The following is a 12,735-nucleotide window of genomic DNA, read 5'->3' as shown; positions in this document are numbered from 1 at the left end:
TCCAGGGCTGCTTCCTTTTGCTGGAACATACACTGAGTTTCCCTTCTGTGTCCATCACCGAGAAGCATTCCCAGATGAGTTCTTCTTTTCTTTACAGCATTTTGTGATTTCCTTCCCAGGGCAGATTATATCAGACACACCTGGATCCTGTCTCTGGGCTCCTTTCTCCTTGCAGTTCCTCTCCTCCTAGATGGGATATTACAAAGCTAGTAAGTTCATACAAGTAGTAACTTGAAATGGTTACAGAGCTTGCAAAGGTTACAAAACTTAAAAGGCTCTGTTAACAATAACTGAAGTTACAAGTCTGAAAAAGGTTGCAGAACTTAATGATACACATTACAGATCTTACAATTGCATTTGAGCAGAGGCTTTACATAACAATTACCTGTTAGGTTCACTCGCTCTGGGGCACCTGGCACTGGCCACTGTATGTGGACAGGATCCTGGGCTAGATGGACCTTTGATCTGACCCATTATGTCCGTTCTTATGTTCTTCTGACTTGCCATAAGATATGAGAACATATTGGTTTTAGAGATGACTGGATCACAGCTGACAAGGAGAGGGAAGAGAGGAACAAGAGATGGGGCAGGGCCTTGGGGAGAAGACACACAGCAGTGTTCAGGATTGACAGAAGAGCTGAGGCAAGATTGCAATTTCAGGGATCCATCTACCAGCAATTAGAAAGGTGGCCACCCAGTGTATTGTATATAGACTGATTCCCCAGTTCATCACATTGACACAGCACAGTAAGGACAGGACAGGGTTTAATGTATCTCTATCTGTCCAGAAAGTGATTCAGGGAAGAGGACCCAGCATCATGGACCAGCCAGCTCTGCACAGAGCTCAATAAGAGAGCCAGAGCACAGGGAGAAAACATTTAGGTCTCTTTATGAGTGAAGAGCTGGAGCAGCCTGCCCCAGATCTGTTCGGTCCTCAGACCGTAAATGATGGGGTGTAGCACAGGAGGCACAATGTGGTACACACCACTAATGAGAACGAGGAAATGCAGTGGCATATTGTGGCCAAATCGGAACATGAGGGAGGAGAATACATTTGTGATGTACAAAGCTGAGATGGCACAAAGATGAGAGATGCAGGTCCCAAAAATTTTGAGCCAGGCATCCTTTGTGGGGAGGTGGAAGATGGCCCGGAGGATCTGAATATAGGACACGGCGATAAAACATCCATCCATTCCGATCACAAAGAGAAGATCAAACAGGCCATAGTAACTACTGATGCGGATGTCAGCGCAGGCCAGTTTCACCACTGCTATATGCTGACAATAAAAGTGTGGGATGACATTGGTTCTGCAATATGGCAACTGCCTCGCCAGGAAGGGATAGGGCAATGCGAGTATGCCACTGCGCAGCACCACGGCCAGGCCTATCTTGGCCACAACAGAGTTTGTCAGGGTCGTGGAATGTCTCAGAGGATGGCAGATGGCCACATAGCGATCAAAAGCCATGGCCACGAGGATTCCAGACCCCATCCCTGAGAAGCACTGAACGAAGTACATCTGGGTGAGGCAGGCACTGAAACTGATCTCCCTGGAATTGAACCAGAAGATGCTCAGCATTCTTGGTAGGGTGAATGCGGACATGACCAGGTCGATGACAGCCAGCATGCAGAGGAAATAGAACATGGGCACATGGAGGCTCGGCTCCCTCTTCACGATGAACAGGATGGTGAAGTTCCCCAATACAGCTATGGCGTACATAGCACAGAAGGGAATGGAGATCCAGATATGGGCTGCCTCTAGGCCAGGAATGCCAAGTAGGATGAAGGTGGAGGGGTTGCTGAAGTTGGTTTTGTTAGATTCTGACATGGCGTAGGGGAGATTGTGTCCAGTTTTGAGGCATAAGGGTGTCTCCTGCATTTGCCATACATTCCCCTGACTTTCTGTGTGTTCCCAGTAGATGGTCACAGTAGAAATGCCTGCATGGAGAGACAAAGTTAATATGAGACACTGCATACAGTAGTGGAGGCTGTTCTCATGGGAGAAGCAGATTGATCGCTCTTCACACACTGAAAAATGACATTTTCATTATTCAGAGAGAATAACTGTGAACAATGACCCTACTAAATACAATTCCATATTTGTACTGTGCTCCCTGCATTAATAATTCCTACACTTTGTGGTGGGGGAACCTTCAGAGGCACCAGCAGGAAACGCAAGTGTGGATAGTGGTTATCCATCATTGCTTCTTAATGCAATGAGAGCCTGGATAGGGAGTCCATACTGAAGGGAGTTCCCCATTCTACCAATTGCTTGAAATCAGAGAGGGGGGAAAAACAACCTTTTAGGAAGACATGTGCTGGGAGAAACCTCCCAGCTAGAACATCCCTCAGGGGAAGGACCTGGGCCCCAGTGATAGCAGCTCAAGAGAAACACCTGCTCATTCACAGCAGTGGACAAAATCAAAAAAATGTTCAGATCCCCAAGATATGGGATGAAGCATAAGATGTTCGGGAATATGCTCAGTTTTGGTCACCCAGTCTCTATTAAGGATAGAAAAGTCTGGGACACTTTAGTTCATACAAGGGACAAAGAGGAGAGCATATGATATAGGAGAGGAAAATAGAAAAGAAAACTGATTTATACTCAAATGGACAGTTCTCAACCAATACTGTTGATAGACACTTAGTGCTCCAAGAGGACTAATTCCCTAAAGATGAAGAAAATTGTCAGCAAAACTGATTGGGAGGAAAAATTTAGACAGAAAAATATGAATGAATATTGGTAATTCTTTGTTAACATTTTATTAGATATCAGAAAAATCACAATTCCAGAGTCAAAAAAAGTGAACAACTTTTGGTAAAGTGAAGGCAACAATTAGAGGGAGGGAAGCAATATGTAAGAAAGAGGAAAAAGGGAAAATAGCTGGCCAGCAATAGAAATCAGAAGTTAGGAAAATTGATAAGGAATGTTAAGACATCAGGGAAAACTCCATGTTTGCAGGGCTATGGATCACAAAAAGGAGTTTGTTAAGTATATTGAGAACAAGAGAAATCCTCGAAAGGGTTTATGTCAATTCCTGTGTTAAATGTGAAATATTGAAATATGAAAGGATAGGGTTTTTTTATACGTAAAAAGATTGACAAGGTTAAGAAACAATGGAAAAATGGGTATAAGATTAGGTAAAAAAAGTCTAGAAATGTAAGTAATGCCAGTCGCTAACAGGGTTTATGCAGAACAGATCTTGTTGAAGAAACCTGTTTTCATCCTTTCATGAGAGTGCACACTGGTTGATCAAGGGAACACATTTGGGGGATCAAGCAAACAGCCCTGATTGAACAAACCTTGATTTCTCAGAGGCCTTTGATTTAATAGTGGAAAATACTGAGTTGGTGAGTTGGAGCAGGGAAAGGATTTAACCTCTGCACATGGGATTGGGGAAATAAACTGCATCCAGTTCTGGGGCCCACATTTGAAAAAAGATGTTGAAAACTTGGAGACGGTGCAGAAAAGAGCCACAAAAATGATTGGAGGTTAGAGAAAATGATGGATTGTTAGACTTGAAGGTATTGTTCTCTTAACTTATCAAAAAGATTATCAAGCAGAGACTTTCATGGGGAGAAAATCATGGGTAATAACAGGCTCTGTAATCACCAGATAAAGGCTGAGCGAGACCAAAGGGCTGGAAGCTGAAGCCAGGTAAATTCCAGCTTGAAATTAAGGCCAAATATTTAGCACTGGTGGTGATTAACCATTGGGACTCACTGAGAAGGGAACTGTTGGATTCTCCAATTCCCCATGTTGGCAGATCCAGACTGGATGTTGTTTTCTGGAAGATCTCCTTGAACGGCTGTTTACACTTAAAATGTAACGGTCGTGCTGCCATAATGCTTCAATATAGACATTACTTACACAGATAGAAGGGTTCTCCCCTCAGCATAGGTAATCCCGGCGAGGTGGTAGCTAGGTCGATGGAAGAATTCATCTCATGCTGTCTACACCAGCACACAGATTATCCAATAAGTTCTTGGAATGTATTGGAGAGAATTTTTTGTTCCAGATGCTGGAGAAACCTACTTGGAGAGAGGCTGTTCTAGACTTGATTTTGACATATAAGGGGGAACTGGTTGAGAATTTGAAAGTGGAATGCAACTTGGGGGAATGTGACCATGAAAGGAGAAGACTAAGAAGGAAATAATAACAGTTTTCAAATACCTAAAAAGTTTTTACAAAGAAGGAGAAAAAGTGTTCACCTTAACCTCTGAGAGAAGACAAGAAGCAGCGAACTTAAATTGCAGCAAGGGAGGTTTAGGTTGCACATTAGGAAAAATATCAGAGGGTAGCCGTGTTAGTCTGGATCTGTAAAAGCAGCAAAGAATCCTGTGGCACCTTATAGACTTATAGACCTTATGCTCTAAAACGTCTGTTAGTCTATAAGGTGCCACAGGATTCTTTGCTGCTTTTATTAGGAAAAATGTTTCAAAAAATGCATATGCAATGTTGGGTTATATTAACAGAAGTCATTGTGGGTTAGGTCTCAGCTGGAGTTATGTATCCAATTAACAGAAAGGATGTAGAGAACCTGGAAAGGATCCACAGGCAAGTAACAAATGTTACACAAGGGATGGAATGCAAGCTGTATGAGCATGCCAAAGGAACCAATATGTTTATTTGCAAAAGAGGAGATTAATGGGCGACATCATAATTGTCTTCAAACACTTGAAAGGCTGACACAAAAAGGTGGAGGAAAGTTATTCTGTCTTACCACAGAGGGGCAGAACAAGAGGCAGTGGGTTAAAATTCAAGCCTAGCAGATTTAAATTAAATTTCAGGAAAATCTTCCTAACTTTAAGTACAGGAGGCCAATGGAACCGACTCCCAGGGAAGTCATGGAAGCTCCTTCTGTGGAGGTTTTCCACAGTTGTGTGAATGGCCAACAGTCTTAGATGACTGACACCAAACCGATCCTGTATCTTGTCCGGGGATAGACTAGCTGTCCTTTGCGATCCCTTATAACTCTATGGCTCTATCATTCTATGATGTAAAATCCTAGTGTAGACCCAGCCTTAGTCACATACACGTCTTTCGGCTCAATTCAGAGGTAACTGAGTGAAATTTAATGGGCCTGTGTTTTACAGGTGGTCAGACTGGATTGTCAACTGGTCTCTTCTGATATTAAACCCTATGGATCTATTGATAAAGAAAGTAGATCAGGCATTTATATTTAATGTGTTTCATAACATGAACAAGGGAACATTTAGTTAAATTGAAAGTCTGAACATATAACACTGAGAAAAGAAAATTGCTACCATAAATCCTATATGGCCTGTAGAACTCCTTGCTACCAACATTATTGGAGCGAAGACCTGTAGTTAAGGCTGTCTGACACCTTCCATTAGAAGACCTCATTTCCAGTTGCTTATAAATTTGCCAAGTTTTTGGAGTTTGTTCTGAAATATCACATGTTGGGTGTCTACTTCAAGATTTTTATTTTATTTTATTTTTTTTTTAGTTTCAGGCATAACATTTCAGCAGACTTCTTGAATGAATCTAGGAGAAATGTGTGTTATCCATATTGAAAAATTTTCATAATTTTTCTAGCAAGGATCCCTAGCAGCACCAAGATTTGCAGAAGATAAAAGTCAGGTAACAGCCCCTGTCCCTCTGCCACATTAATAGACAGAATCATGAAATGCCAGTGGAGGGGGTGACAGTCTCTGTGCATTAACACACAGTTGGCTCTGACATCTGTACTCAGTTCTTGCTCCAAGGAGAGTTTTGCCTCACTGGGGCCTCAGCAAAGTATGAGCCGTGGTCTCAGAATTTGGCCTTGTATTGTACATCTACTAACATCTTTCTTCCTGAAGGATTCACTGTGCCACTGAAATGCACCACCGTGGAGCTGGAGTCCATCAGGCGGGATGAGCAGGGGTGCACAGAAAAGAGTGACTTTTTGGCCAGTGATTCTTTAGCAAATTCATTATTTATGGCAAGGGCCCTGGGATGTTCCATGGTTGTGCAGAGTGGAAAGGACACAGACTTACTCTCTATCCCACCACACCCACCTTGCAGAAGGATTGTCGATCGAGTGAGCTGCTCAGCAAGAAATGGGTACCTGTGAATTACGAGATGGAAGTGTCCTCCCTGGGAATCCCCCTCAGGTATTTGTGACCTTTACCTCTCTGAAGCCAGCATCTGCAGCAGCATCCGATGCCGAGAGCCGACACACCGTGTGCACAGTTTATAATATAGCTCTGTGTAATCCCAGGGGGTTTGATCAGACTCTAGAGGACAAGGGAGCATCTGAATGTAAACAGACTGTGGACAAGCATGTCTCCACTTTGGTGCTAATTATCCAGCTTTAGAAGTAAACAGTAATTAAGGAACCTTCCCAAAGGGAGAGGAGAACTCTTGGGCTCTGTGCTGAGTCAGAGAGGAATTGGCTGCTCTGTATGTTTGTGTGCCTATATATAAAAATTATAATTGATGAGTAAAAAAAACTAGGGATAATGCTCAACTCTCCAGAGGATCTGATGTCCTGTAAATTCTCACGATAGACGGGTAGATAGTAGACAGAGAGACCTGGAGAAAGTTGACTAAGAAGAGACACAAGCACTTACAGCAGCAAAGAATCCTGTGGCACCTTATAGACTAACAGACATTTTGGAGCTCATGTTCCAAAACGTCTATTAGTCTATGAGGTGCCACAGGACTCTTTGCTGCTTTTACAGATCCAGACTAACACGACTACCCCTCTGATACAAGCACTTACAGCAAACGCATGGGGCTGTCGCTAAGGGATCAGAGATCAGTACTTCTCATGAGTAACTATCATTATACTGTGCAGCACCTTTCATTGAGGAATCTTCAAAAACCTAGCAAAGGAAAGTCACTATGAACCATCCCCATTTCACTGATCAGTAAACTGAGGCACAGGGAGACACAACTTGTCCAAGGTCACACAGACACGGGCTAAGAGAATCCAAGTGTCTTGACTTCCCTTCCACAACCATGGTCTCTCTCTCAGTAAGTGACCATATGACAGCAGGGAAATGGTCTTAATAGTCTTGCAGGGCCTGTTCACTGGGACGGGTGAAAGGAATTCCATGGATTGCAACATGGAGCTCGGGACCGCCGAACCCTCTGGCAAACCAGTCTTGGCCCCTTCTCACACTGTCAAGTATCAGAGGAGTAGCTGTGCTAGTCTGGATCTGTAAAAGCAGCAAAGACTCCTGTGGCACCTTTTAGACCAGGGGTCGGCAGCCTTTCAGCAGTGGTGTGCCGAGCCTTCACATATACACTCTAATTTAAGGCTTCACGTGCCGGTAATACATTTTAATATTTTTTAGAAGGTCTCTCTATAAGTCTATACTATATAACCAAACTACTGCCAGTTGGGGTCTCAGCTCACTGCCAGCCTGGGGTTCCTTCCCCCAGGCCAGCAGCGGGTACTGAGTGAGGCTGTGGCAGGGGGGACCCTGGCTGGCAAGGGGCCAGCAGCAGGAACCCCAGAGCGGCGGCAGGCTGATCACCACCGATCTGGGGTTTCCACCACCAGCTCCTTGCCAGCTGGGGTCTCAGCCCGCTGCCAGCCTGGGGTTCCTTCCCCTAGGCCAGCAGCTGGCACTGAGTGGGACCGGCGGCAGGACCCCGGCTGGCAGGAGCTGGCGGTGGAAAACACAGAGCTCAGCCTGCCCCACGTGCCATGAAAAATGGGCTCGCACATCACCTTCGGCACGCGTATCGTAGGTTGCCGGCCCCTGTTATAGACTAACAGGCATATTGGAGCATGAGCTTTCATGAGTGAATGTACATGCATCCGACGAAGTGGGTATTCACCCACGAAAGCTCATGGTTCAAGACATCTATTAGTCTATAAGGTGCCACAGGACACTTTGCTGCTCTCACACTGTGAGGCTGTGACAAGCTGTAAACATCTGCAGGTCTTGCACTTACACAGCCACACGCAGACAAGGACACATCCAGCTGCAGTTACATGAAACTACAATAGAGAGGCTCCAACCAGTTCCCCAGACTAGGACCCAAGAGCTGTACCATCTTGCCCTGGCCAAAAGCCTGTCCAGTATAAGTTTATTACCCAGTCTGCCCCTCCCTCAATGTGGAGAGAACAATACATCAGCCTGAGCAGATTTCACTTTTACATTTCAAACAACATCCTGTATTAAGGAAAACAATATAAACCAGATTTATTAGTTAAAGAAAGATCAATAGTTTAAGTGATTGTAAGTAATAATGTAAAGAACAGAACAAAGTTGAAGTCTGGGAAATAAACAACATCACAAATTAAGTTCTATACACTAGACTGACTTTGAATCAGTGTGATGGTACAAACACTCCACCAATCTTCCACACACAGGCTAGAAATCCCTTCAGCCTGGGACCACATCCTCAGTTCTATCCCAGATTCTAATGTCTTTCATGTTGAGTTGTGGGGGGAGTGAGGCCAAGTGATAATGTCGCTTCCACATGTTATAGCTTCTGCCATGTAGAGGGAGCTTCATTATTCCAAGCAAAAGCCCCCAGCACAATTAAAGGAAAAGTTCAGGCACCAGATGGAGTCCAGAGTCACAGGAACTGGTCACATGCCCTTCCATGCTTTCAGAACATTAGGTACAAAATAATATATGCATACTAATAGGTTAATCATATTCATCAAATCATAATGTTCAATTGATATCTTACGTGACATATTTTATATACATTGTAAAAATCACATCATAATCATATCACCATGGTAAATATGGGGCTGCCAGGGTGTTGCTTTGGGGAACAGAGAATCACACCTCCCTCCTGAGTTCACTACAGGAGTGTTAGTCACTGACTGATGCAGAAGCAGTGTGCTCAAGGTTCCCTTTACCTTTTGATCATAAAACTCCTAAGTGTTGCAAACATTGTTATCCACAGGTGGTTTTGCAAACATCTGTGTACCTTTCAACACTTTATAGATCAGCCTAGTGATCTCAAAAGTCAGCTAGTGTGCTTTCTGTGCAGCTTTGTTAGCCATTATGCTTTTCCAACTAGTGGTAACTCAATACATGGATTCATCAATGCCATGAGGTGCTGTGCCTCAATTTCCCCCTCCAGACTGCAGACCAGGTTTATTATCATTTCCTTTCTGTGATAAACTTTGGGCCTTTGAACAGGTGTTAGCTGAGAAGCAATAGCCACCTACGACATGTTGTTGATTACTCCTAGTACACCTCTACCCCGATATAACACGACCTGATATAACATGAATTCAGATATAACATGGTAAAGCAGTGCTCTGGGGGAGTGGGGCTGCGCACTCCAGCAGATCAAAGCAAGTTCGATCTTACGGGGTTTCACCTATACTGTGGTAAATTTTTTTGGCTCCTGAGGACAGCGTTCTATCGGGGTAGAGGTGTATGTCTGAAGGGTTTTCCCCAAAATCATGCATGCTCATCTTTCCATAAGTTTACCATCAGTACCAATTTTTTATCCTAAGATTTACCATTAGCAACTAACTTTGCATTCTGAGATTTAACAATAAAAGCAAATCTTTTTTCAGAGGTAGCAATTTTCAACTATTTTTATTGTACCCAGCCTTGTGTTTGGACAGTTTGGTTGGTCAATACTCATTGTGTCTTTCAACTGCGTCCTAAACCTTTACACGTCTTTAACTACTGGGTTTCCTTTCCTTTCCCTCAGTGTGGCCTTCAATAGGGATCTCAGTCTCAGATCGTCTTTGGGGTCTTGGTATGCCAGGGTCCGGTGAGATAAAGATGTAAGAGGACTTCCTGTGTTGGCTCGCCTCGTGTGGTGCTCCCTCCCACCCCAGGGTATGGCCATGCAAAAAATCTACCCCTTCTTCACTTTGGTCACTGACTAATGTGGAGGCAGAGTACTGAAGACCATCTTTAGATTCTGAACATTTGAGTCCTGAGTGTTGCAAAATATTGTAGTGTTTCCTATAGGTGTTCTTGTAAAGTTTTGTGTACCTTTTAAGACTTTGTAGATCAGCCCTGTGATCAAAAGTCTGAAAATGTGTCTTCTCTGGGTCGCTAGAAAAACTTCTCTTTGTATCTTTGCACATTGTTAACCATTCTGCTTTTCCAAATGGGGATATGTCAATAGAGATATTCATCAAGTCATGAGACAATGTGCCTCAGTTTCCAATTGCATACAGCTCATAGATTCATAGACTCTAGGACTGAGAGGGACCTCGAGAGGTCATCGAGTCCAGTCCCCTGCCCTCATGGCAGGACCAAATACTGTCTAGACCATCCCTAATAGACATTTATCTAACCTACTCTTAAATATCTCCAGAGATGGAGATTCCACAATTTCCCTAGGCAATCTATTCCAGTGTTTAACTACCTGACAGTTAGAAACTTTTTCCTAATGTCCAACCTAAATCTCCCTTGCTGCAGTTTAAGCCCATTGCTTCTTGTTCTATCATTGGAGGCTAAGGTGAACAAGTTTTCTCTCTCCTCCTGATGACACCCTTTTAGATAGCTGAAAACTGCTATCATGTCCCCTCTCAGTCTTCTCTTTTCCAAACTAAACAAACCCAATTCCTTCAGCCTTCCTTCATAGGTCATGTTCTCGAGACCTTTAATCATTCTTGTTGTTCTTCTCTGGACCCTCTCCAATTTCTCTACATCTTTCTTGAAATGCGGTGCCCAGAACTGGACACAATACTCCAGTTGAGGCCTAACCAGCGCAGAGTAAAGTGGAAGAATGACTTCTTGTGTCTTGCTTACAACACACCTGTTAATGCATCTCAGAATCACTTTTGTTTTTTTGCAACAGTATCACACTGTTGACTCATATTAAGCTTGTGGTCTACTATGACCCCTAGATCTCTTTCTGCCATACTCCTTCCTAGACAGTCTCTTCCCATTCTGATGTGTGAAACTGATTGTTCCTTCCTAAGTGGAGCACTTTGCATTTATCTTTATTGAACTTCATTCTGTTTACCTCAGACCATTTCTCCAATTTGTCCAGATCATTTTGAATTTTGACCTTATCCTCCAAAGCAGTTGCAATCCCTCCCAGTTTGGTATCGTCCACAAACTTAATAAGCGTACTTTCTATGCCAACATCTAAATCGTTGATGAAGATATTGAACAGAGCCGGTCCCAAAACAGTCCCCTGTGGAACCCCACTTGTTATACTTTTCCAGCAGGATTGGGAGCCATTAATAACTACTCTCTGAGTACGGTTATCCAGCCAGTTATGCACCCACCTTATAGTAGCCCCATCTAAATTGTACTTTCCTAGTTTACCTATAAGAATATCATGCGAGACCGTATCAAATGCCTTACTAAAGTCTAGATATATCACATCCACCACTTCTCCCTTATCCACAAGGCTCGTTATCCTATCAAAGAATGCTATCAGATTAGTTTGACACGATCTGTTCTTTACAAATCCATGCTGGCTATTCCCTGTCACCTTACCACCTTCCAAGTGTTTGCAGATGATTTCTTTAATTACCTGCTCCATTATCTTCCCTGGCACAGAAGTTAAACTAACTGATCTGTAGTTTCCTGGGTTGTTTTTATTTCCCTTTTTATAGATGTGCACTATATTTGCCCCCTTCCAGTCTTCTGGAATCTCTCCCATCTCCCATGATTTCCCAAAGATAATAGCTAGAGGCTCAGATACCTCCTCTATTAACTCCTTGAGTATTCTAGGATGCATTTCATCAGGCCCTGGTGACTTGCAGGCATCTAACTTTTCTAAGTGATTTTTTACTTGCTCTTTTTTATTTTATCTTCTAAACCTACCCTCTTCCCGTAAGCATTCACTATACTAGACATTCCTTCAGACTTCTCAGTGAAGACCGAAACAAAGAAGTCATTAAGCATCTCTGCCATTTCCAAGTCTCCCATTACTGTTTCCCCCTCCTCACTGAGCAGTGGGCCTACCCTGTCCTTGGTCTTCCTCTTGCTTCTAATGTATTGATAAAAAGTCTTCTTGTTTCCCTTTATTCCCATAGCTAGCCTGAGCTCATTTTGTGCCTTTGCCTTTCTAATCTTGCCTCTGCATTCCTGTGTTATTTGCCTATATTTGTCCTTTGTGACCTGACCTAGTCTCCATTTTTTATATGACGCCTTTTTACTTTGTAGGTCACGCAAGATCTCATGGTTAAGCCAAGGTGGTCTTTTGCCACATTTTCTATCTTTCCTAACCATCGGAATAGCTTGCTTTTGGGCCCTTAATAGCGTCCCTTTGAAAAACTGCCAACTCTCCTCAGTTGTTTTTCCCCTCAGTCTTGATTCCCATGGGACCTTACCTATCAGCTCTCTGAGCTTATCAAAATCCACCTTCCTGAAATCCATTGTCTCTATTTTGCTGTACTCCCTTCTACCCTTCCTTAGAATTGCAAACTCTATGATTTCATGATCACTTTCACCCAAGCTTCCTTCTACTTTCAAATTCTCAACAAGTTCCTCCCTATTTGTTAAAATCAAGTCTAGAACAGCTTCCCCCCTAGTAGCTTTTTCAACTTTCTGAAATAAAAAGTTGTCTGCAATGCAGTCCAGGAACTTATTCGATAGTCTGTGCCTCGCGGTGTTATTTTCCCAACATATATCTGGATAGTTGAAGTCCCCCATCACCACCAAATCTTGGGCTTTGGATGATTTTGTTAGTTGTTTGAAAAAAGCCTCATCCACCTCTTCCATCTGATTAGGTGGCCTGTAGTAGACTCCCAGCACGACATCACCCATGTTTTTTACCCCTTTTATCCTAACCCAGAGACTCTCAACACTTCCATCTCCTATGTCCA

The 12,735-nt window shown here is 43.3% G+C and overlaps 1 protein-coding gene across 1 annotated transcript; it reads right to left on the bottom strand.

Annotated features, from left to right (window-relative positions):
* Positions 1-878: 878 nt before the first annotated feature.
* On the bottom strand, positions 879-1,826 carry LOC115645505 (olfactory receptor 52E4-like). The gene has a single exon (XM_030550232.1). The coding sequence runs from the start codon at positions 1,824-1,826 to the stop codon at positions 879-881; it is 948 nt and encodes a 315-aa protein (XP_030406092.1).
* Positions 1,827-12,735: the final 10,909 nt, after the last annotated feature.

Source organism: Gopherus evgoodei, chromosome 1 (genome assembly GCF_007399415.2).
Source record: "Gopherus evgoodei ecotype Sinaloan lineage chromosome 1, rGopEvg1_v1.p, whole genome shotgun sequence".
In the NCBI taxonomy this organism is placed as follows: Eukaryota; Metazoa; Chordata; order Testudines; family Testudinidae; genus Gopherus; species Gopherus evgoodei.
This window is presented reverse-complemented; position numbering and strand designations above follow the sequence as displayed.